Source organism: Corapipo altera, unplaced genomic scaffold, assembly GCF_003945725.1.
Source record: "Corapipo altera isolate COAL_440 unplaced genomic scaffold, ASM394572v1 61411, whole genome shotgun sequence".
In the NCBI taxonomy this organism is placed as follows: domain Eukaryota; kingdom Metazoa; phylum Chordata; class Aves; order Passeriformes; family Pipridae; genus Corapipo; species Corapipo altera.
Window position 1 is genome coordinate 14,316,888 of NW_020884875.1, and position 25,609 is coordinate 14,342,496.

The 25,609-nt window shown below is 42.8% G+C and overlaps 1 protein-coding gene across 2 annotated transcripts in view; it reads left to right on the forward strand.

The window, feature by feature from the left end:
• Positions 1-25,609, forward strand: part of DMRT1 (doublesex and mab-3 related transcription factor 1) — a 63,276-nt gene that overhangs the window by 8,243 nt on the left and 29,424 nt on the right. For both annotated transcript variants that reach the window (XM_027635202.1, XM_027635203.1), the window contains exon 3: positions 17,590-17,873. In XM_027635202.1, coding sequence (XP_027491003.1) covers positions 17,590-17,873 — 284 coding nt within the window. The remainder of the gene's footprint in view (positions 1-17,589; positions 17,874-25,609) is intronic.

A 25,609-nucleotide genomic window follows, 5' to 3' on the forward strand; every position in this document is an offset into this window, starting at 1 on the left:
TCCTCAGTTCAGGAAGGATATTGAGGTGCTGGAGCAGGTCCAGAGGAGGGCAACAAGGCTGGTGAAGGGACTTGAGCACAAGTCCTATGAGGAGAGGCTGAGGGAGCTGGGGTTGTTTAGCCTGTAGAAGAGGAGGCTCAGAGGAGACCTCATCACTCTCTACAACTCCCTGAAAGGAGGTTGTAGCCAGGTGGGCATTGGACTCTTCTCCCAGGCAACAGCAGTAGGACAAGAGGGCCCTGTCTTAAGCTCTGCCAGGGGAGATTTAGGTTGGATATTAGGAAGAAATTTTTTACAGAGAGAGTAATCAGACATTGGAATGGGTTGCCCAGGGAGGTGGTGGATTCACTGTCCCTGGAGGTTTTTAAGATGAGACTGGATGTGGCACTTAGTGCCATGGTCTAGTAACAGCTGTAGTGGATCAGGGGTTGGACTTGATGATCTCGGAGATCTTTTCCGATTTCTAAAGGTATTTACAGTATAGTGTCATGTGCTGTCAGAATTTCGCCTTCATCAAAAAGCCTCATTTTAGTCAACCGGTGGGTATCATGAGGAAGCTGCCATGGACATTTCACCTTAAGAGTGCTTAAGGACTGCAGCAGGTTGTCCCGAGAGGTTGTGGAGCCTCCATCCTCGGGGAGACTCAAAACTTGTCTGGATAATGTCTGTGCAACATGATCTAGTTGGGAAGCCATCCCTGCTTTGAGCAGAATTTGGACCAGCTGGTCTCTAGAGGTTCTTTCCAAACTAGACTATTCTGTGAATCTCTGAAATGCCTACTTGTTTGCATTGACATTAAGTCAGTGTATTGAAATTTGAAGTTCAGCCAGCCTCAATAGTGATCAGCATCTGCAAGCCTGTGGAAGAAATCCTGACTCTTTTGACCCAGTAACACTCAGTGGTAGAATTTTTAACAAAGAATTAGCATTGTGGGGTTTGACAGATGGTGGAAGGAATTGATAGTTCAGGTAACAGCAGCCTCAGCAAGGGTGAGCAGAAGGAAAAGGCGGCATTAGCTTTGGTTGCCCATGCAAGGGCTGACATGATGGCTGCAGGCCCTCAGAGAGCTTGATGAGTGTACAAGCTTGATGAGTTACTGGTCCATCCTCCTGCTCTTCCCTTATGTCTTGGTCTCCTCATTACTTTCAAAGAATGATTTTCTCCTGCTGGACCTACAGCTGCTTCTCTACTAGTTTTAGTTGCTGGCTGCCTCCTGGCCCTGCCACCTCCCCTAGCTCTCCAAGCATCCCTTCCATTGCTTCTCCCCCCCCGCAACAAATCTCTGTTCAAAAGTAAAGGGTGTAGTTGAATGTGACATGTCTTTACTGGATTGTAACAGCTAACAAAGAAAGAAGTTTTGCATCCTTCAAGTTTTTCATCCTTCACTTGTGAATAACTAATACTTTTCCATCCATCATCATCATCTGGTTTTCTCCAGTTTGTTGCAGTTGAGAGAAAAAGAATCACATTTGTATGTGTCTCTTGTAAGAGTTTATGAACTGTTCTACCTTCTTGGATTGTCATGTTTTCCACACCACAAGTTAGACTTTGTCTTGGAAAGCAGTTGCTGAAGGTGGTCTCCAGCATTTAAGGTGGTTTTCTTAGCTGCTAAATCTCTTTCAAGCTGTACTAAGTAAATATTGTGGAAGTGTTTTGCTTTGAAGAATCCTTCCTTGATTTAGGATAAAACTTCCCCTTAGCGTGCTTTTTTAATACCTGACTGATACAACTATGCGATGAATGAACCACTCCACAGTGTGGTGGCCATGCCTTTGTAATTTTCAGTTCCTATCAGAATAACATGTTCTGCTCAGAGCTGTTTAAAAAGACATTGCTTGTGAAGCAAGGAGGGGTGAGCATTTCAGCCCCTCTCCTGCTCCGAGTTCACTGTACTTGGGAAAACAGCAAAGGAGTTTTGAGCATCTCATTATAAGAGGACATAGATAAATCTGAAAGGATAGAGGGAAAGGTGACAAAAATGATGTATGGCTTGTAGCAAAGGAGTCTAAGGGTGGATATAACAGTCTATAAATATTTGAGAGGTAATAATATGGAGGAGGGGGAGGGATTATTTACAGTGCTTGAGACAGCATAACAAGGAGCAACGGCTTGAAACTAAAAAAGGCAAAATTAAATTAGACACTAGACACTTTTTCTCCTAACTAGAAGTGCAATTAGCAACGGAGTGACCTGCATGAGGACAAGGGGGTAAGTGAAGCATAATCAGGAGAGGTGTTTAAGAGTGTGTTAGATTACAGTCTCAAGTGATTAATATGGGGGTAAACTCTGATCAATGTGCAGGTTAAAGTAGATGACAGAAATCTCCTGCAGCTTTGTCATCTCCTATATGATTCATTGCCTCCGACTGTTGTTTGACTGCATTAAATAAATCATAATGTTACAGGGTTCTGCATCCCTGATTAGATGTTTCCAGTTAATTCTCCAGTTATGGAACCTGCAGCTTGCAAAGCTTGCACTTTTCCTGCTGCTCCTTTCAAGCAGTGTTTGTTACTGCAGCTTTGCGTGCACATGTGTGTAGGTGCCTGAGTTTTAACTGAGCTAATGTCTGAAGTGCCAGACATGTTTATTCAGTGAGGCACAGACTCTGCCAAAAGTATTGATGAAACAAGTAGAACTAGTGGCAATTTTCAGAGTTGAGTCTCTGAATGAAGAATTTTTATTTTTCCTTTGAGGCTTACAATCCTGTCTGAAACTTCAGTGGAAGTGCAGAAACAAATGCAAGTGTAAACAGACTTGGAAAACCCTCAGAGAAGATTGCTTTTCTTTTTCTGTGCAAGTGGTTCTTGGAGACTTGTCCAGGGCTGTTTTCACTGGCGGTAGGGGCTGGGGAGAGCTTTCTGGATCATGTCAGGGAAGCAAGGGGTGCCAGAGACCAGTCATGACCTACCCAGATTCGCTTAATATGGGAGAGAAAGGCTGATCAGCCCTGAGATGGAGAATGGAGATGAAGACCACAGGGAGCTCAGCAGGTGTTTCTGTCCTTCTTTTACATTTCAGAAGAGATTTTTTCCCCTAAAGAATTTGGAATATAATTTTTTTTGGTTGGTTGGTTGGTTTTTTGTTGTGTTTTTTTGTTGTTTGTTTGGGGTTTTTTTTGTTTTTAAAAATACTTCACTCTAGGGCTTTATGTGTTTCCAGCATCTTGCTGTCCAGTTTTCTCATGCCACATGAGGTTTCCTGGTTAGAGCAAGATCCCTGCTGAGCAGCAAATGCTCTGTGCTGCACAGACTTTACTGTGTTCACTGTCCTAGCACCAGGTTCTCTTCCCACCTAATGGTGGTCAGCACATCCTATTGTTCTTTGTGCCTTGGAAGCTCTTCCTCCCTCACACAGGCATTTGCATATGAGCCTTCAGGTTTAGAGAGTTATCTGTGCCAGCTTGTGCTTTTTCCATTTGTCATTATGAACACTGAGATAAGGAATGGAGCAGGAGCAGAAGATGTACTAGGAATTTCTAAGAATTTACTATCCATGGACACATTACTACACTATCTGCAGCTAACCTCTTGTTCCTTTCTGTGTCCTTGAAACAGTTATTATGACTTATCTGAATGTGTGGGGCTCTTTGTTTTAAGAAAAGATATAAGTGAGGAGTGAAGGAGTACTGCACGCTTCCCTCACTAAGCACTGATTTGATTTCTTGCTTCTCCTTTTTTTCACATGCTTTCTTACACCTTGATGACTGCTCTCATTTGCTTAATTTGTCAGCTAACTTCTTAATTCAGCCTGTTTGCCCATTTTCAGTGGATTTGTCACTGTGGGACTAAAATACAGTTTCTTTTGTAAGACTGTTTTTTCATATGCTTCTTCTAATTCCTCTTTCTTTTTTTTTACTTTGCTAAACTTTGTTCTGAGTTTGACTACGTGCTACTCTTAAGCAGGATTGTGAATAGCACCTTTACTTAGGTAACAAACATCATTCATGCACATCTGTCCTATGTTTTCTTGAAGAGCTTGTGGAGAATCGGTTAAATACTGACCTTTACTTCCTTTGCAGTGAGATTGCATATCTGATTATTTTATATTTTCTTAATTTCTGTCTCCAGTCTTTATTTATGCTATTTTATTGCTCATAGAATAAGCCATCATTTTCTGATCTGAATGTCTATAATAATGGGCACAACTGAACCTCAGCAGGTGGAAACCAGCGTAGTTCCAATCACTGTGGATTTCTCTCAGTTGTGTGTGAACAAAATTCATTAGTGATCAATTTGCATTTGCACTGAAATAGGTTTTGTTGAATGCAAATGTTGTTGCATCCATGCAACACTGGCAGTCATGTACAAAAACTGTGCACATCCATGTGATTTTTACTCACTCGCTGAGGCCCAGTGGGTGTCTGCCATGGTTGTTTACCACACCTGATATTAGTTTTTGCATCACATATTAGGTAGAGTGAAAAAGCCCTCCCGTTATTTCTAGTTGGTCTTTTTTTAGAAATCTTCTGTGTTTCTTGCATCATATAGCTTATAACCAAGCATGGACTCCAGCTAATTCCAACCATCGTCCTACTCCCTTTATTATTTTTAGTGTGAGCCATAATGATTTTATCCTGGTCATATTTCCTCCAAGGTCTCCTATCTCAGACACTTGTAAAGCCTTCCCTCCCTTCTAATGTTCCCTTTGATCTCTTGTTAATGACTTAAATCCTTTTACATTTAATCCACACTGAGTTTCTTTCTCCTCCTCACAATTTGCTTCTTTGGGCCTGCAGGTGTCTGGGCTGTTTCTGTCACTGTCTGGAAATCTGATTTTCTTTCCTAATTTCTTTCCACTTGTATTTTCTTTTAAAATTCTTTAATCTCTGTTTTCTTAACCTTGTGTTGATTTTTGCTTTTGTTCCTGTTACTTACTTTAGTAGCATGCTGGATGTCTGAACGTGTGGAGTTAAATATTTGTAAATTTCTTTCTCCAAATCGAGTGTCTCAAGGTGAATAACATGTATACATATATATGCAAACATAGTAGTCATGCTCCCAGCTTTTATACTGAAGATTGAAAATGGCCCTTGTTTCACATGCTCCTGATTTTCTAAACCACTTATTTTATTGGTCCTGATCCTGTTAGCTGTCATGCATGCTAATAACTTTAGATATGTAAATAATCCTGCTGTCTCAGTTCAGTGTGGACAAGCATATGCTGGAGTATTAAAATAGTGCCTAACATCTTCTCAGAATCAAAGCCATATTCAAAGCTTTTGAACGTATTTTCTTTACCAAAGCCATTCTTTTTTTCTTGCCAGTTAAGATTTGAATACGATCACTATAGCTGTGTTGTAACAACCAAAAGTGCAAGTAAGGAAAGAACAACATTGCCCTCCAGCTCACATAAAAAAATAGAGTACTCTGCCGTATTAAGTGACAGAAGATGTTAAAAGTTGAATTTGCTGCTGTAGGGGCTGGAGCCTAAATTAAGTGTGGAAATAAAAAATTATGTTTTGTAGGTTTTATTTCTTTTGCCATATTAGGAGGATTGTTAAATTGCCTGCTAAATATTTGCAGCAGATCATCTTTTTTAAGTGTACACTGAATGTGAACAAAATGTGCCTTCTGCACTTCTTCTGGAATCAGTGGTGGTATTTCAGCTCCTCTTAGCTGGATATGGACTGGGGTTCTGCGTAGAACTGAGAAACTTACTATGCCAAGCTGCAGTCTTCTGGTTGAAATTGCTCCCTACTTGCTTTGTTTTCTCTCAAATCACATTTTCTTTTAAAAAATACTGGTTTGTGTGAATATTAAAATTAACTAAGAATCTTAAAATTGTGAGGGGTTTGAATTGTATTAGGAACACACAGACACGGTTAACAGTAATTTCAGCCATTATTTGGTAATAACTCTACATGTGGAAGATAGGAAGAAATGCTCAATGATTTTTTTTCTGATCCTTGCTTTGAAAAAAAGGCAGATAGTGCTGGTGTATATGGAGATGGTGACATTCTGCTTTCATTTCAAACAGTAACTGAAATCAGCAGGATTGGATAACTTGCATGCAGTACTAAAAAGAAGAAAAAAACAACCTTGGCTGAAGATTTGTGGCTTCTCCCTCACTGGTGATATCCAAGAACTGTCTGGATGCAATCCTTTGCCATGTGCTCTAGGATGACCCTGCTTGAGCAGGGAGGGTGGACCAGATGACCCCCACTGTGGTCCTTTCCAACCTTACCCATTCTGTGATTTCCAGTAAGCTTTTAACACTGGGGAAATTCCTAAGACTGGAAGAAAGCTGATGTCATACCAGTGTTTAAGAAAAATGAGTGCCATGGGATGGGTGGCTACAAATCCATCAGCCTGACATCAGTTTTTGTGAAAACAGAGGAACAATCCACAGCAAACTGAAATATGCAAGAAGGGGAGAAATGCAGCTGTTAGAGGATGTTCACACATGATTAAACAGAAGTTTATGGGTAAAGATTCTGTCAAGTTAGTAATCTTTTATTGTTACAGAATTGTTTGGCGAAGTGACATATTGATGCAAGCAAATTCTGGAAGGCTTTTGATTTTCGTATCCCCTGACATCTTGACTAGGAAACTGAACTGACAGAAAATCAGTATCGTATGTGTTACATGGTTTTAAGGAGAATGATCCTGTCAGTTTGAAAATGTAGGTCTGAGTGGGGAATCTTAACACAGTGGTGTTTCTGGAGGCATCTCACAGGGACCTGCTCTTTGCTGTAAGCTGTGTGGTCATCCCATTAGTATCTTGGACAAAAATCTGGCATCACCTCAGGTTGTCTAGGTAGGTGATGGAAAGGGTACGTATACTGGCAAGCACTGCAGAAGACAGAAGTGCACTGCAGGAAGACTTGGTTAGATGATCAGTCACATGCAAGCAGAAGCCTTTTAACCTGTACCAGAAGTGAAAAATGGAGAAATACGTCCCCAAGAATCATTGTCACTGCAGAGCTAGTGGCCCTGGTGGGTACTGTGCTGAATGTTAGTGGTTCCTGGTGGAAAAGGATGACCAAGGACTAGCACAGCTCTTCTTGGCAGAAGAAGATTGGTGGTGATTGGGAAGCTAGTGAGATGCTTGTGGAACTAGTGCTAGTGGGACTCCTTCTCTGAGGACACTGTACTTACTGGAAAGTGGGATAAAAAGGAACATTGGAAGGGAAATCATCAATGGTTATTAAGCAGACCACAGGAGACTCAGGAGCATAACTGAGCCAAAACCAGTGGAAGGCTAGGAGAGGGGGCAGGGGAACTGTCACATCTGTTCCACTGTTCATACTGTTCCCTAGGTTTCTCTTTATAGCTAGTGGTGGGGATGTAGCGATGGTCTGGACCTGCACACCTGGACTTGAACTTGGAAGAGTTTGTGCAGGAGACACAGGAATGATTAAAAGATCAGAAAACATATCCTGGAGTGAAAGAAGCAATTTATTTTGCACTTTAGTGATCCCCTTATCTAAGATTTAATCTTCAGTATGATTGTTTGGAATTGCTTATGCCTTTGCCAGACTATATCAGCTCAAGCTGAAGTTTTCTGTGTCATTTCATGGTCTTGGTGTTGTGAACAGCAGTGGCATGGGGATGCAGAACCCCATTAGTGTGTCTTGGGTGAATTTACCACAAGACACAAGCAAGACAATAGGAAATAGCTTTAATTCTGGAGTCTCCCAAATTTTCTTGAAATATTGCATAACACTTATTTCTAGAGTGCCTCTTCCTGGCAAATGTCGCTCTTGGTTAAGATCTGTTATCCCACTCTAGAACTGGTTTAGCCCTTCAGAAGTGGAACTGGAAAAACTTTGCTCAAAGATCACTCGAGTTATTCCTAAAGAGTGAAAAAAATAATACTTATTCCTTCAAGGTGAAAATGAGTATTGTGCTGGCAGTCAAGTATTCCTTGAGAAGCGCAGACGTTGATGTCTCGGTGGATAAAGCTGTCTCCTGACCCCAGGACACATTCCCTGCACCTGCAGACATTGCTGCCATTATGCTTCTCACCAGTAACACTGTCTGAAATCACAGTCCATCTGCCTCATCTAGCAAGGGTTTTTTTGGGACACCCAGGCAGCCCTATTTGGCAGGGACCTGTTAGGTCTGCAGTAACTGGTTATTTTGTCTTGGGTGTGGTGAGAGGAGGTGAAAAGCACGGTAGGAGTTGGCAGGTGATAACACATAACCATGATAAAGCGGTGGGGTAGATGGGAAGGAATTGGTAGATTCCAAGGAAGATGCCAGGAGACTGCAAGAGGCTCAGAATTGATAGATCACATGCTTTTTGTTTGTTTGGTTTGTTGGTTACTTTGTTTACTGTGGTTTGGGTGGAGTTTTTTGTTACTTTATTTGATTTTTGTTTGTTTTTCTAATGCCTCTTTCTGCTTTGAGAAGAGAGGTGTACATCTGCTGAGAATCCGTGTTCCCTGTTTAAGGGTTGGAGAGGTACTGTGGTGGCAATAAACTTGTTTTGGCTATGCTTTTTATACTCTTAACCTGGAGACACAGCTGCTTTTTAGCCCGGGTCTGATATAGCTGATACCTGATATTTTACCACAGCTGGGTATCCAGTGCTGTTTGGGAAGGCATTCCAAACAAGAAGGAAAAAGAACCACTGAATTTGGCCTTTGAGCTCAAGATGGGGCCATAACATTGGCAATTGGGGGAGGGAGGAAAAGACATAGTTTTCTCAAAAGCTTTTTGGTCAAAACAATTGAGAGTGTTGCAGATGTGGCTTTCCGTAGGTGAATGAGAGTAGAACAACCCTGTACATCTCAGAAACTAGGTTTCAGGACATGTACAAGCTCGAACTCCCTTCCTGCTCTGTGGGCCCTGCTTTTCACCTGCGTTTACTGTCTTATTGTGGTCGCTGAGTGGTCTCCACCTCCCTGCTGCCTGAGAGGCAGCACAGAGTGATGGGCCAGAGTGCTGCAAACTGTGGAGAAATACAGGGAAAGGTTTTATCTTCCCAGCAGTGACTCAGGTAGCCATCTCTTAGGATCTGAATTCAGGGTTGCTTTCAGGAATCCAGGGTGTCTGTGTTTTCAGTCTTTTAGGCAGAAGTGCTTTTAGTGCTTTTAAGAAGAATGCTTTCATTGGCAGATCTGAAAGGCATGATTCTGCCTACCTTGTGTTACAGCAATTCTCATACTCTAGTTCAGAGTAAATACCTGATCCTTGACATTTGCTTTTATTTGTCATGATGGCAGAAAAGTATCTCAGATTTTCTGATTCTTGGGAAGTTTATTAACCACAGAGTTCAAAAGCACCAAATTATTTTTTACTGTAGTTTGTTGAGTTGTGATTTCTTAAGTATCTCTTTGCAGATAGTGATGTGAGCTGAGAGTTTTATGCATATTTTCACCTAAAAGAGAGATTTTAAGATACAACACCCTCTGGAGTATATTGATAAATGAAGGACTAAGGGGAAGACAAAAGTCAGGATACAGGGCATTAGCTATCCTGTTTTCTTGACAGCCCTCATTCTCTGAAGCCTTTGATTTCAGTGCCCGTAGGAAGAAGAGGGAATAGAAATATGAAGTGGACTTGTAGTGCAATGAAGCTGTTAGCTAAAACAGTACTGGAATGCAGGTCAGTGTCTGGTCGTTTGCTGGGAGCTTTTAGAGCAGCAGAGAGACAAAAACCTGGTACTTCACACATTCACATCAGTATCCTTAAAGGACAAACCCTGTGAATGGCATCTTGGACCAAATTTGTTTCTTAGGAACCTCTACTGCATTGACAGAAGCTGTAAATGGGGGATGGGATGGTTTGTGCTCTGCTTGCTGAAAGAGGAGTAAGTGGGCTTCTATTGAAAGACTGGGGATGGGCAGAGTTACAAAGGTGTGAAAAGAAGCCAAAATAGTTCAGTCAGACTCTGTGGAGGGAGAGGAGAAAGAGAAAAGGTGGCATAGGAGAAGAGAGCCTCTGGGATCTTCTCCGGAGCTTGATGCTCAGGCTTAGCTGCTTATTGCTGTCATGTTCCTCAACTCTTTTATTTAGAGTCCTCAGCCTCTTCCCATTCTCTTTTACTGAAGAGATTTCCTTTCCTCTTCTGATTTTAGCTAAAGCAGGGAGGTGGAATAGGGAAGGTGTTCATGTGTACTGTTCTGTATGGGATCACTCTGCAAGGTACAAATAATAAATTACACACTAGATGCTTAGACAATTTACTGCCAGCTTTTGTATATGCTGTGACAAGTGCTCAAAAGGTCAAAAAAGCTTACTTAACAAATTTGATAAGATAATGCAGTGAGCCGTAACAGCATAAAATCCTGGGGGCCATAGACGAGAATAGAAGAAATAATTATGCATGGTAATGGGTAATTACAGATAATGGCCTTTTTTGGGGGTGGCAGAAAATACACAACCCCACAGCCTTGCCTGAAATGAACATTGTCTAGCACATTAACTTTATAGCAAGCTAAAAGTTCAGTGCTGGAACCAAAGATAATCCTCAACTTCTGATGGGAAGAGAACAGAAGTATTCCTCTCAAAGGCAGAGCAAGTGTGTGGGTTTTGTTCCTTGGGAGGCAGAGTGTCTCAGCAGAAAGTAAGTAATGGTGCCAGCTTTTTTTGACATCTGAAATAGCTCTGTCATGATTGTCTGGTGGGAGAAACATATTGTACCAGAGTTTCTGATTATGATGTTAGGGAGTGATTTCATACTGGCCTTGTTCAAGGCTACTGTCCGACCTCAAAGCCAGCTATGAATTGAACTAAACTAATGCATTGCAAGACTTAATACTACTAAACCAGATAACAGGAGTGCATCAGCACTTTATGAGCAAGAAGAAATTGTCAGGTACGGGTCCAGGATTCTTTTGAGGTATGAAGACAAGTGTTTCCTGACTGAATAATTAGTTTTTGGTGGTTTAGTGTCATAGCTTGCAGGAAAATATCAGAACTGTACTGATGAAAACACCCACTCTGAACTGAAAACTACAGGAAATGTAAACTTACCAGTAGCTGAACTCTACTCACTGGCCAATGGATGTGCCTACTTGCTCCGTGAGTAAATGTGTTACTTGAGTAGTCACAGTTCTGCATTTTCAACAGCAGGTCTATGTACACGAGGAATCTCTATAGGCATAGAGGAAATAAAAACTGTTAACCATAGGTTTAATACATGGGGGGGTAGTGAAATTATCTTCATTGCCACAAAGCATATACAAATCCATTTTCTGAAATGCACAAGCAGATGAAGATTAATCAGGTGTAAAGGCCACATGACTGAATTGAACCATGCCAGTGCATGCTCCCAGGCATTGAAATGTGACTGTACTATCCCGATCCATAAAACAGTTCCTGGTGTGCATCTGTCCTGAGCTGACTAATAATCTCCCCTAGATTCCTGTGTGGTACAGTAACCATTCCCAGTTGGCACTTTGGTGCTACCACCTTGTTTTATCATGCTGAGAAAGTATAGTCATAGGGACTCTGTGTCATTTGACCTCAGTATCGGAGACTTACCCAGACATACTTAAATTACTGGGTTTGGTGTATAATAAGATGTAAAACTGGCTCTTAACAGTACCAGTAGGAATAGGAAGTGCTCTGTGCTCAGCCTTCAGACTTCAATGTTGGTATGTCTCACTAAGCATCTTTTAAAACACAATTGCATCTGTGAGAAAGAGGTGATGATAGAAATTCTTGTGAATTCCCTGGAATTTCTCCTTTCTCCTCCCAGATGATCTATGTACTGGCTTCTGCGTTGACTTTGCCATGCATATCTGCAATTCGTGTAAATCGCCATAGCTTTATTGAAGTAAATGGTCTGAGACTGGTTTACATTAGCTGAGGACTGGACCACTGTTTTTCACCGTGTTCTGCTAAGTGAAGGCAGAAGCCCATCACAGGTTACTGAATGTAAAAGACCTGTATGTGTAACTGACCCCTAGTACTCACCTTCTTTAAAAGAAAATACCAGCCACCCTGAAATGAATTACTGGTTAACTACTATTAATATGCCATAGAGCTGGAGAGTCATCTACAACACTGCAAGATCAATAACAGTATTTATTGTTCATTATATTGATCTTCTATGAAAGAGTGGGCCATATTTCATACTGTGTACATAGTGCAAAAAAAGTAGCATCGGTTCTCTACAGGAATTAGTAAAGATATAGAGAAGAGCTTAGAGATTCAAGGACACAACTGCCTGAAGGGGTACTGTTGTCTCACTGCAGGAGTGTTGCTTACAGATGGAGAGCCTCTGATGACCCTACACTGTAGATTTGATGTTCCAAAAACTGAGCAATAATTTTAACGACTTTTTTTTATTCTAATTTCTGTACCTTCTTGTACAGGCTCAGTTCCATATTTTTGCCTATTCGCAACTTGCACAATACTCAAATTTGTGTGTAGTAGGAGAGGAAAGGCACAGGAGCCCTTCCCAGTTTTTCCATGTAGAGGGTGAAGGCAGCCAAGGCATGAGCCCAGTACCTATAGCAGCCCTCATGTTTTAAAGGGCAGGTGGAGGGGCAGAATGAGAGCTTGACAGTGCAGCCAGGGTTGTATTCCTGAGAGCTTAATTCCTCCCAAAAGTTGCTCCCTTTGGAGCAGTGAACCTCAGGACTGCCCCTCATGTGTAGGTGGTGTAGTGCAGCAAGCTGTATGGCAGGGAGGACCCTCTGCTTGGCAGCAGAACAATTCAGCTGTGTTGAATTACATTTGGAAGGAAAAAAAACCAACCAGCTAAAAGCTGCTTTCTTAACCTTGGTATTCTCATCTGACTGGCAGAAAACACAGCTACAGGAGGACACTTTGCTCATTGAGCTGCTGGAATTGAAGCTGTAGGAAGGTTCAGCCCATAGGTGGGAGTCTAGCATTACAAGTACAGGCCAAGGACCAACCAGAGAAACCCCAGCTAGTTAAAGTTTAGTTACAGCCATTGGTTCCTATAGATCTGTCCTGTTCTGCAGACAGTGGTTGGGCCTGAAGATGCTGCAGCCCAGAAGCAGTGTGCTGGAGAAGAACTGGCATGGACAGGGAAAAAAATCCCCATGGCATACCATAAACCTGAAATCTTCTCTAGGCACATCTCTTAGTGCTTTGTTTTTTCCCTAGGACAGTTTAGCAGGATTCTCTGGCCTTTAGTTCTGGTCCCTTTGGCACTAAGCACTGCTTTGAAGGTACCACATGTAGGTACTGGCTGGTCTGACCTGCTTTTCTTCTGAACTTTCATTACTCAAAAAAGTCAAGGGCTTTCCCCATTAATAGCAAAATTCTTTCCCCTTAATGTCTATAGAGTTGTATATGTTCTATATGTATTGTATATGTATGATCTATACATTAGTAGTGGGAGATTAGTAGTAGGAGGAAGAGAATCTGCCAGACTTGGATGAGGTAAGAGCATAGAGCTGGAATGCAGGCCTGCCCTTGAGCTGTTGCATTCCAGAGTTAAGACCTGCAAGACCTTGGCTCTCCAGAGGCATCCTTCTCTTTGTCTGGATGCTTAAAGTCTGTAAAGAGTTTAGGGTAACCCTTGAGGTGGTTTGACCTTGGCTGACCTGACTTCTGCTCAGGTGAGGATGGCACGAAGTCGTGTCTTTCATGAAGTGTCTCCCTTTCATGAAGTGTCTCCTTTCTCCCAGGTGAAGCACCTAATCTGCTCCAGATGCTACTGGACAAGAAAAAGCAGATACTGGTCCCAAAGCATGACATCAAAGAAAATCTAACGTCCTAAATTTGGGAGGAAAGTGTAAGCTGAAATACTTTGCGGTTTTCTCCTGCCCTTTGTCAGATCTTACCAGTCCTTCCATCTTCAGGAACATGATGTGTCTTGGTATTTAGGGAAATGGCTGTCTTTCCCAAGCTGTCACGGGAGCCCCAGTTCATTATGAAATTAGATGTCTCTGTCCCTTCATTTGAACTTTCCCATGGCTCCTATTTTTATTACTAATCTCCTGGGGCACATCCCTATGGCGTGGCCCTGCAGCTCAGAGGTGTTACAAGGACCATGGATTCCATTCTGTGTTTGTAAGAGAAAAATGCCCCATACTGCTGATGCTTGTGGATTTATGTGTATGAGTGCATGGGTGGCTGAATGAGCCAGCTCTATAGACTGACTCTGTAGAAAGCAGCTGATTGTAGTGTAAAGATTACTGGAGAGTGGAGGAACAGCAGAAGGAAAGTAGAAGATCCTTCTGGTGGGTTTGTAACAGCTCTGAGCACTGACCCACTGGTGGCTGTTGTGCAGCTACATAAGGGAAAAATGGGTCAACCCTTCTGCACCTCTACTGCCAAATGATGGTAGCCCAAACCACAGATAGAAGGGAGAGAGAGAAAAGGAGGCGCAAAAAGCATTTTATTTTGAATCCTTAATGCAGCAGAAAACTGCCACTGCTGCTCTTCAGCAAGGAACTATCAGCCACTAGAACATCAAAGGGGCATTAGGAATGCTTGTATGATTTGGTGGATAGTTACGGACAGCTCTCCAGTCTAGCCTAGCCCATCTTGTCCCAGGTTAGGAAGTGTAGTGCTTGAGACCCTTCCAAAAGTTGCAGCAAAACTGACTACTTCCTCCCCTTCTTCCTTTTAACTGCTGACAGCTAGGGTGGCTCACCTTTCCTGTGTATCACAGAATCAGAATCACAGAAACATTTAGGTTGGATAAGACCTCTAAGATCATCAAGTCCAGCCCTTGACCAATCACCACATTGTCAACTCAACCATAGCACTGAGTGCCACACCAAGGGTGGTGACTCCAGTGCCTCCATGGACAGCCTATTCCAATGCTTAACAACCCTTTCCGTAAAGAAGTTCTTCTTGATGTCTAACCTGAACCTCCCCTGGAACACCTTGAGGCCATTTCCTTTTGTCCTGTCACTAGTTGCCTGGGAGAAGAGGCTGACCCCCACCTTGCTACAACTTCCTTTCAGGTAGTTGCAGAGAGTGATAAGGTCATCCATGAGGCCCCTTTTGTCCAGGCTAAACAACTCCAGCTCCCTCAACTGCCCCTCACAGGACTTACTTTCTAGAGCCTTCACCAGCTCCTTTTCTGGACATGCTTCAGCACCTCAGTGCTTTTCTTGGAGCGAGTGGCCCAGAACTGGACACAGTACTCAAGGTACAGCCTCCCCAGTGCTGAGTACGGGGGCACAGTCACTTCCCTGGTCCTGCTGGCCACACTATTCCTGATACAGGCATTGGCCTCCTTGGTCATCTGGGTACACTGCTGGATCATGTTCAGCCGCCGTTTAACCAGCACCCCCAGGTGCTTTTCCACCAGGCAGCTTTCCAGCCACTCTGCCCCCTGCCTGTAGCACTGCCTGGGGTTGTTGTGACCCAAGTGCAGGACCTGCTATTTGGCCTTGTTGAACCTCACACCACTGGCCTTGGCCCACTGATCCAGCCCATCCATATCCCTCTGCAGAGCGCAGATCAACACTCCCACCTGACTTAATGTTGTCCGTGAACTTACTGAGGGTAACCTTGATCCAATCATCCAGATCCTGTAGGTGTAAAGAGGCCACATCTTCCTGGTCCTAGTATTGTTAACGGAAAGTATTAGCACTTGTAATGATGCACTGCAAATGGAAAGGCACTGCAGAGGTTTTAGACGAAATTGCGTATTTGTGCAGCATAGCATAGCCCTGTCAGGAGTTCTGCAGACGGCTACCTTGCGTGTCTCTGTTACATGTGAAATCTGTATCCCAGCAGGGAATGTGTTGGAGGATTTTGCTTTTCGCTTCCGTTCTACAGTGTGAAACACAGAACAAATGGAATATAGCTTTATTCGAGAGCTAAGTTTGAGGAAGGGAGTCAGGCTTGTGCTGTGATTTATCAGAACTGTTGACTTTTCAGTGCCAGTGGTCTAAGTTCTGGTTTTATCAAAGACATGGACAAAAGGACTTGAAGAGCCCTGCCCGGAAGCAGAATGGTAGCAATAAAAAACTCATAAAAATATGAAAGTGTAAAAAGCGTGAAGGGTCTTTTGTGGCATTGCAGACAGCTCTTGTTCTGTGTACAAATTTGAGAAGTACTTTAAATAAACAAGGCCAGCTGGCCTGGTTCTGAGAAGCAGAAAAATCAGATGCAGGAGGCATAAAACACTCTCTTTGCTAATAAATGTGTATAGTTCATTCACGTCAATAAAATGTCAGCAAGAACTGAATGGGGGCACTGTATAATTTAGTGACCTGGAAGGAGATGATCCATAATTGCACAAAGCTTTCATTATAGCTGAAGAAGCAAAACAGAGTTGCATTGTAAATGGCAATAACTGGCAAAACTGATCATTGGATCTAGTATGCAGCTAATAAACCGTGCAGTAAAAGTTGTTACCATGACTGAGAGGCTGGAAAGTGCCACCATATTCATTTTACAGGTAAGTAACCAAAATGCAGATACACCAAGAGAAAGATGCAAAACAAAGTAGGCCTGCCTGAATTGTCTCCTAGGGCTGTTACTTCATTTCAACGTGCCTGTTGTCCATGCTGCTTGTCTCCATACTGGTAGCCCTTGAGAGCTCATCGCTATGCTTTAAGCCACATCCTTTCCTCGTCCACAATACAGTTAGACAACATCATGGGAAGAGCAGAGGACCTTATAGAGGACTGGTGCAGGGCAGGGCTGCAGGGATATAAACAAGAATCAGAGCTGCAGGCATGGTGGGATTTATGTGTTTAATTTTTTCCCTTGTTTAATATGTAAATGTATATTCACCATGTGGTTACTCTTTCTAAGGTTGTGGCAGTTTTTTGCTGTCGGGCTCAGCCACATAGCTGATGTAACATGTCCGAAAGAGCTTGGCTGCAAAACAGTACCAACAAGCACCTTCCTTTTTTATGCTTGCAAATATTGCAAGGCACTGGTTGACAGTGGAGTGAGGATATCATGGCTTAGAACATCCCCTGAGAAGCACTCCCATGTTAGGGAATGACAGGAGAGGCAAACCATCCCTGTGGAGAGAGCAGCCAGCTGGACCTTCGTCTCGAGGCACAGTAGAGTGTGCAGCAAGTCACAAGCAGTACCCTTCTCCTCCTTCTCTTTTGCTAATGGTGTGCAATTTTGTTTGTAGGTAAACAGGAGCTAAATTTGGGTATGGAGGCTGGGCAAGGATTGAGGGCCTCACTGCTCCCAGGTAGCATATGGGTTTCTGAAATAACGTGGTTGATCATGCAGTGTTTTCCCTACTGCAGCTTCTCTTGGCTTTGTGGCTGTTGGCCCTTCCTTGAGGCATGTTCAGGAAGTGTCCTCTCAGCTTCAAGGCACTAACTGGAGAGGGGTCATTCTGTTGCTAAGGGCTTTCTATTTCCAGGGAGTTAAAAGGGACTTGGCATTCTCTTACATGTTAAAAATAATAGGAGACTGTAAAGTTAAGTGATGTAAATCATTATCTCATCAACTGCTGCTGATTGAGGATTCAGAGCTTTGTCTTAACTTGCAGTTGGTTTTGTCTGCTGTTTTGCACTCCGTGGTGTGTGTCTTGGGATTCGAGTGGTTGTCAGTCCACTTGAGTTTCCACCAAACATCCAGTCATGTTTTGCTTTCAGCTCCCTTCTCTCCCTGTTTACTGCTCTCTGTCCAGCCTTTAGGAGAAGCAGTAGCTCATCAGAAGGTGAAAGGTAATCGTCTTCATGGAGCCTCCCGTTTTCATAATGCTTGTTGTTTTTTTCTTTTCCAGAGGGGCGGATGCTCATTCAGGACATCCCTTCCATCCCCAGCAGAGGGCACTTGGAGAGCACGTCTGAGTTGGTTGTGGACTCCACCTACTACAGCAGTTTTTACCAGCCATCCCTGTATCCTTGCTATAACAACCTGTACAACTACTCCCAGTACCAAATGGCAGTGGCCAATGAGCCTTCCTCAAGTGAGACAGGGGGTACGATTGTAGGGCCAGCCATGAAAAACAGCCTTCGAAGCCTCCCAGCAACATACATGCCAAGCCAGTCAGGAAAACAGTGGCAGGTATGATGTTACAGAGATGTTACATGGAAGAGTGAGGGGGACAGTAAGGTGTTTCTTGGGCATGACTCTGACCTCTGCATTGCTGGTTTCTTGTCAGTGCAGAACCAGAACTAGATTCTAGGGTGGGATTAGGACTAATTTTAGGAAAATTAGCCTAAATGGGTAGTTATGACACAGCACAACAGAAGCAATGACATAGGTGGGCAGTGACAATGGTAGATTGCCACAAGTACAAAGGGCACTCATTTTATCTTTGGAGTTATGTCATAGTAGATTATGGACTGTTTTACAGGAAGAGAGTCCAACTGAATTGTCCAACATAACATCCTGGGAGCTTCAGGTGTCATTTCTGGGAGACTTTGCTCTTCAGAAACATGTTCTTTTCCATCTTTCACATCCGAGGCAAAGCAGGAGACCGTGCTGTTGGTGCAGTGGGTTGATGGCTGTCATGTGTGTCATGATGGCTGAATGTGTCAAGACATTACTGATTATGTGTTCTGGCAGTGACAGCTCTAGAACTTGTGATTTTTGCTTGGGTAGCTCAAGTTACAGGCAGTGCCTGAGAGGTTCAGAGCTCTGTGTACTTCATTAAACTTCTTAAAGCTAACCAGGCCCTCTCACTCTAGGACTTGATAATTGTAGCCTCCAATTCAGTACTGGTCAGAAACTGGAAAAAGGGGCAATTTGTCAATGTTGAGGATTCTTGGCAAAGTAAGCGGAGCCATATCAATGACTCTGAGACTGTCTGGGTTTGGACTGCAGTGGTGCTTTTCTGGCTGAGATTAAATTGGTGAGGCTATACCCTCTGAGTCTGGATATGCCTTGTCCCTTGTTTAAGGACAGGAGAGGGCAGACCTCTTCTGTAGAGCATCGAGAGAGGGCAGGCTGCTTCTGCAAAGGCTGTGTTGTGAAACCACTCAACAATGAAAGATGAAATGTCCACAAATGGGTCATCCCTTTTGCTGTCAGAGAGTTTCTCTAGCAATTCTGGCACGGGACCAACTCTGAAAGGGCGTTTTAACTTCTCATACCAAGGAGCTGAAACTAACACCAGGGTGATTACGATTACTATAACATTTAGTACTATTCCATGTCCCTTTTTTTTTGCCATGAGGACAGCTATATGGGATAAAGAGCTGTCTCTCTCCCTTCTGCTGGGTGAGCCCACATCAGGAGAGCTTTCTTTTCTCAGGGCGTCGATAGGCTTCACCACAGTCTCCTTCAAATACATGTAGGTACACCTTTTCAGTTCATGGCATCCTCTCTAGCTGATGAATTTGTTCACCAGACTGGGGGGAGAGCAAGCTATAGGATTTTGTACGTGGTAATGAGGTGAGGTGCTACTGCCTTTTTAAGTTTTTCATTGTGATTGATTGGGTTAACCTGGTATATCACAGAGTATTTCAGATAGAAGTTTACTTCTCAAGCTTCTGCAGTACCTAGCTTGCTGATACTTGCAGACACCATCACAACACCAATGAAGGGCAGCAACATTTGCCTTATGAAAATAATGTTCTTGCTGACTGCTAGTCCCACACTTCATCTAGCGCACAGTGTTAGAGGAAGAGCTACATGAGGGTATGCTAAATCATGTTAAACCTTGAAATGAAGACGTGATGTCCTCATGTTTTTGTCATTTGTGTAAGAAGTCTTGGCTTAGAGAGTCCATGTCTCACTTGTGATTTGCCTGTTTCTTGTGGGACCTTTGACACCTCTTAAAGAAATAAAAACAATAGAATGGTTGCCATTAATTTTTCTCTTGGGGCCCTGCAGAATCTCTAACTGATTTCTGCTTAAGTGTCCCTCAAATTAGTGAGATACTGAAGAAGTAAGTAAGGAAAAAAAGAGATAGTTGTTGTCAAAAAGGACTGTTTTCTTTCCACCAGCAGGCTCAAAGCTCCAGATGTCCATTACCTCCTTGTGGGATGTATGCCTTGATTCCATTCACCTCCATGTAAATTTAATCTACCTCATCTGAGATTTTAATTTCTCCAGACCAAGCCTTTTGGGATCCCTCAGTGCTGTTTTAGTGAGATGTCTGTGCAAAGACTAAAGGTGGTGATTTCTGCCTGCAGAAGTGATGTCTCCCCAACTTCTAAACGTCCTAAACCCAGGACCCACCTCTCCTGTGCAGTGGGGCAGAGCGCAGTTCAAGGTCATTGTTACATACATTACAAGCTGTTTCTCAAACGCTGGTCTGTAAGTAGGATTGTTATTGCTAGAATAGTTATGAATCTTATGGTTTGCATACTCTTATGACAGCATAACATTGCACAAACGATCATAAAAAGTTTTAGTGAGAGCTAGGCTAAAAAATGTTTGATAGCAGTGGATGCAGTGATGCCAAGGTTGTAAAACACTGTGTGGCTCTGAAGATGGTGTGTTGTAAGGGGAACAAGCACTCAGCTGCTGCATGTGGTTCAACATCGATTTTGCACGTGAGGGTTACAAGCAAGAGAAGATCACAGAAATGGAGAGATGGAGAAGGATGAATAAGGAATTATTTTTTCTGTCATGCACAGTAAGGATTTACAGGAGAGTTTCAGTCAAAGCATGATCCTTAAAAAGGAATCAGACCTTGCTTACACCTTCTCAGGAGGTTTTGTTGGCCAACCTATGCATAGCTGTTACCTACACAGGGATTTTTGCTAGACTACCTGTGCTGACTGGGCTTGTTTTTTACGTGCACAGGCTTTCTCAAGCAGTTTCCAGTAAGAGTGAGTCTTCTTACCTGACTGGTATTCTATAACTTTGACCAAAGTTTTTGATTTTTATTTCTTGACCAAAAATCATAGCTGGGCAATGCCTGCTGCAGGGCAGCTTGCTAAGGTGTGAGCTCACAAGAAGGTTTCTTTGTTGGTTAGAAGCCACTGATGTGCTCACTGGCAGGTATCCTAGTTTAAGCTGTGTAGACAAGACACTTGGGTTTTCCAAACTCACTTGGTGAAGACTTACTCATGCTGAAGTAACTGTAACCACCTAGGGAGAGTAGCATACTTAAAGTAAGATAACTTCTGGATGCAGATAAAGCCTTGAGCAGCCCAGCTGTCTGCTGTTTCAGAATTTAGGGAGCAAGGGAGAATAGCCAGGGAGGAAACGTGTGAGTCTGTGTGGGATGAGATGAGGATTAATGCATCATTGAGCCTTGGCAAATAAACTGAATCACTGAATCTTTAATGTAGATTAATGTCAGATTTCATTAGTCTTTGTTCTTTGTAGAGGCTTGTATGCTTGACTGGATTCATAGAGGTGCAAATATTTTATGTATTTCTGTGTAGGTTTTGTTCATTTATATACACGGATACCAGAAGCTGTATCCATCATGATTTGATAAGAATAATGAAGATTATTGTTTTGGTCGAGACCTTTTCCATCATTTATATTCTGCTGCTTTTGCCAGCTCTAAGGCAGATAATCAGATATGTCTGGTGTTGCACCTGAGGAAAAGACAAGCTTAGGTTGGTGAGGAAACGTAGCAGATCTGATGGTTACTGTACATCTCCTTTGACTTCAGTTCTGCGTGAGCATCTGGACTCTCCCTTGAAAGTCTCACAGTTGTTCATTGCAACAGGAATTTGTGTTGATTAAATGCAATTAACAGTAAAATGAGTTCTCTGACATTAGTACTACAAGTCAGAGTGTGCTGGGGTACTTGAAAGTTGGTGCTTCTGAAACTGGTTTCACTGTAGCTGCTTAGGGACAGCAGTTGGAAATGATGAGGTGACTGCAGTCTTTTCTACCATAACAAAAGTAAAACTTGGATGGACACGCCCGAATCTAATCAGATTTGATTTCCTAAACTGGCAATGAAACTGCTGGTGTGTGACCCACAGCATAAGGATCATCTGGACTCATTGTAAGTCAGCATCATCCCCAAAATGTGTTAAAATGTCTAGTTCTTACAAATAGGCCATTAAAAATCAGCAAGATGCAGAATGTGGTCCCACACTGTTTCTTTTGTTACTCTGGTAACTCCAGGGATCCTGCTTCAGAAAAAGGTTAAGGCTGGTGTGAAAATTTTGGACAAATTTCAGAATCTCATGTAATTTCTTCCCCCCCCCACCTTTTTTTTTTTGTTTTTAATACAGCTTGGCAAACCAGTATTCTCCCTTCCAGAACCTCAACTTTTTTGTTCTTTCTTTATACTGGTTTAGTGCTAAAACCTAAAATAAACATTGGTGAGAGTCAGACTGAGAAATTTTAACTCATGTTCTGATGTGGGAATTACATTTAAAATTTGGAAGTGAAATATTTAGCATTGCTGAGTTAGGAAACTGTTTGGTAAGGATTTCTTAGAAGTACCAAACTTAACAAACTGTCCTTTAGTAAATCCAGAAAAGTGTTGCTGTGATAGGACAGCCAGCAGTTTAAAAAATAGCTGCTTGCTAATAAAAAAGGATGGATCTTTTCAACTTCTGTAACCTGCTGTTAGTTTGTAGCCTAGATTTTCTTCAAAAAGCCTGTCCTTCTGTACAGAAATGTGCAGTCTAACTCTCCAAAAGTCAGTGTAAAATGTGTGCATGTGTGCACACATTGTGCAAGCCACCCAAGACAATCCAAATTTTATGTGTAAGCAGTGTATTATATACTGTATTCATAACATACCCTTCACACTACAGATTTATGCTAAAAGTATCCTAATGTTTCTGACAGCTCATGTGTGACATGAATGCAATCCGTATTTCTTGGAGGAGCTAATCTAAGTGGTTTATTTTCCGATACCGCTGATAGAGCTATATCTCTAGGTGTCACTGCAGTTGAGATTCTGATGGTAACATATTGTTTATGGGTCACTGCCTTTGTCTAAAAGAATAGGTTGGAACAGAATAGCAAAGGTTAATTAAGTTTGTCTATCAAGGAGGGACAGATATAGATGTCTTTTGTATTTTCTATGCTAGAATCAAAGTAAATCCAGGCGGGGTATCATAGACTCATTTTTCCCTCGTGCTGGACAATATGCTTAGCTGGTTTTAGGAATGAAACAAAGCCACCTTGGGCAGCATGAGTGAAATAGTAGTTGTGAGGGGTTAGCACATGGGCAGCAGCATTGCAAGGTGGGAGAGTAGCAGCAACCCTGTTTTACAGCTGCACAGACTGAGGCAGGGAAGTGTTAAATAACTTGCCACAGTCATACAGCCCACAGGTGACAGAGTGGAGCTTCCTGATGTCTGGATTTCCATTCCATTGCCTAGCGGATGCCATCTTGCCCATGCCAAAATCTGACCCGTGAATCCTGTTGTTTGCAAGAAACAACACATAAATGCAATTTTATGCACCCTAAAGTTGGCTTTAAGATCAAGGCAGAAGGAAGAGGCTGTGTTAAAACTTCTAACAGAGTTTCTCTGGTCTTTCCATAATTACTGGTTTTTGTTTAGGGCAGCTGTTGGTGAGTCATGAGTGAGACAGAAGGATGGAAATCCTGTGTAAAGGGATTTGGCCAGGATCATATGGCACACCGGTGGCAGAGCTGAAGGACTCACTTTGATGTCCTCTGTTGCTTTGAAATTTTTGCAGCCCTTGTTACCCAGGATAACATCCATGACCTTCTCTTGCTTGTTGTCCTTCTTGGAAATAGTCAGGATCAACTGCAGAATGTGGAGATGCTGCTAAAATAACACTGGCTTGCTCTCAAGGAGATTGTGTCTGGCAGCTTCTGCAAATAAAAGAATTACCCCTGTTTTGCCTAAATGAATCATCTGGGAAGATCAGGACCATTTTCTAGTCTCCCAGGAAAACTGAGTCACCACTTGAGCCTGTTTTGACTCTTTTCTGTCTCTCATCTGGCCACCTCCTCTCCTCATCTGTTTCTCCGTGAAGATGATGTGTAGAGGTTATGCAGATACTACCAGGAGCTTGGAAAGAGAAGCCAGGCTGTACATGCTTTTCTACCAGCCGTTGAGAAAGCTTTTTTTGCAGAATTGGTCTGATGCGAGAGCATTTTACTTAGGTTCCTCTGGGTTTTGCTGTGTATTCTGTCACTGTTGGACATAGCTGTAGGGCTGCACTGACTGTTTTGCTCAGTGATGAACAAGTCTTGTTTCCAACTTTTTCTGTCTGTGGGCAAACTGCAGCTGCCTCTCAGTTCCTCATATTGACTTTACAAGGCACAGGGAAAGAATTTCCACTGTATGTCTTTTAATCGGGCCATATTTATTTGTTTATGAATTTTAAGCATCCCACTGTTGTTTGCAGTACATCTTTTAAAACGCTACTGAGTGTGTGCTGTCTAATACAATTTAGAGGAACCTGCAAATGTTGAACAGGCCAAATGTGCTACTCCAGTGATGTGTGTCTCCCACTGAAGTCAGCGAGGTACTTGGTGAATCCTACAGCTGGGGCAGATGCACAAGCAGTGTGTGGCTGGAAGGGGAGCAACTTAGGAGCTCAGCTTCCTCTCTGCAAAGAGCACTGCATGCCCTTCCCTTCCACAGCACTTGTCTACCTAAAATATACCTTGTTCTTACAGCACATAGCCTGTGATGATACAAATGAGAGTGATTTGTGGGACTGTCCCAACCCATGCTTGGCTTCGCTGTGGGGCTGGAAGGGGCAGGGAAGGCAGAAGGAGACACCAGAAGGCCAGGCATTCTCCCCCTGTGATCCCTGCATGACACCAGTGTTCCCCCTGGACAGGACCCAGGGCAGGATCCCAAACTTGGTACCTGACTGCAGCACTTGGAAGGCTGAACTGGCCCTCGTTGGAAATAATCTGAGTATTCTGGGGCCTCCTCAGGGCTGTTTTTGTCTCCTTTTTTGCACCCAAAAACATACAGAGGTGCAGAGCTGCAGGAATTAATGCAGAGCTGCAGGAATTAATACAGAGGAAACATCCCTTCTCATGAGGTAGTGGTCTCCTTTGTAATGCAGCGCTAAGGTCAAGAATTTTTACAACTGCTTTTTTTTTTTGTTACTGTAAAATAGGATTGCTATAAAAAGGAAACCTTATGGTTCAGTTTTACTGTGGTGTGTATTCTAAGCAGTTTAATAGAACAAAGCCAAAAGCTTTTAGATTTTCTTCAGCGATTAATAAACAGCATATTCTTCACAGAGCCAAGCCTGTGGCTGTTGGTCGAACTGTGGTTCATAGACTTGGTGTGGGTAATAAGATTATAAAACATGTCTCTTGCTAGCCAGCTACCACACACTAATAATAATAGTAGTAGTAATTCATTGCATCTAGACGCTTTAGGTGAGTTGTTTCTTACAGAAATGGAGAAAAACTCTAAAAAGAGCTTTGAAAGGAGGCGAGTCACTGCACCCACTGTACAGGGAAGGGAAACGTGCATGACAGTTTTGGTGTCAGGGAATGATCCTTCCATTTAGTTACAGCTGAAATAATTTTGTCTGCTGCAGGCAACCTTTTCTCAGTTGTACGTGTGCAGACATGCCCTTGAACAAGGGAGAGGTAGAGACATAAGGTCTGTGGGTGCTGCCCACAGCCCTGCCCACCAAGGGAAGGAAGACAGTATGTGCAATACAGCAGGCAGGGAGGAGTTTGCTAGCTTTTTTTCTCCAGTATTTCTAGAGCTTTTGAGCTTTGCAGATGTGCAGGTTCAAAATGCCCTTTGGACTGTGCTTTTGGGCAGTTTGTGTTGCTAATTCATAATTTCAGGGCAAAGGTGGCCTGAGTTTTGTTGAGGGTGTCTTTTTCTGAAGTTTCTGAAGAGTGCCTTTTGTTGGAAGAGGAGAGGGGATATCAGTGGTTCAAGTTCAAGTTTCCTCAGCATGACATGTTA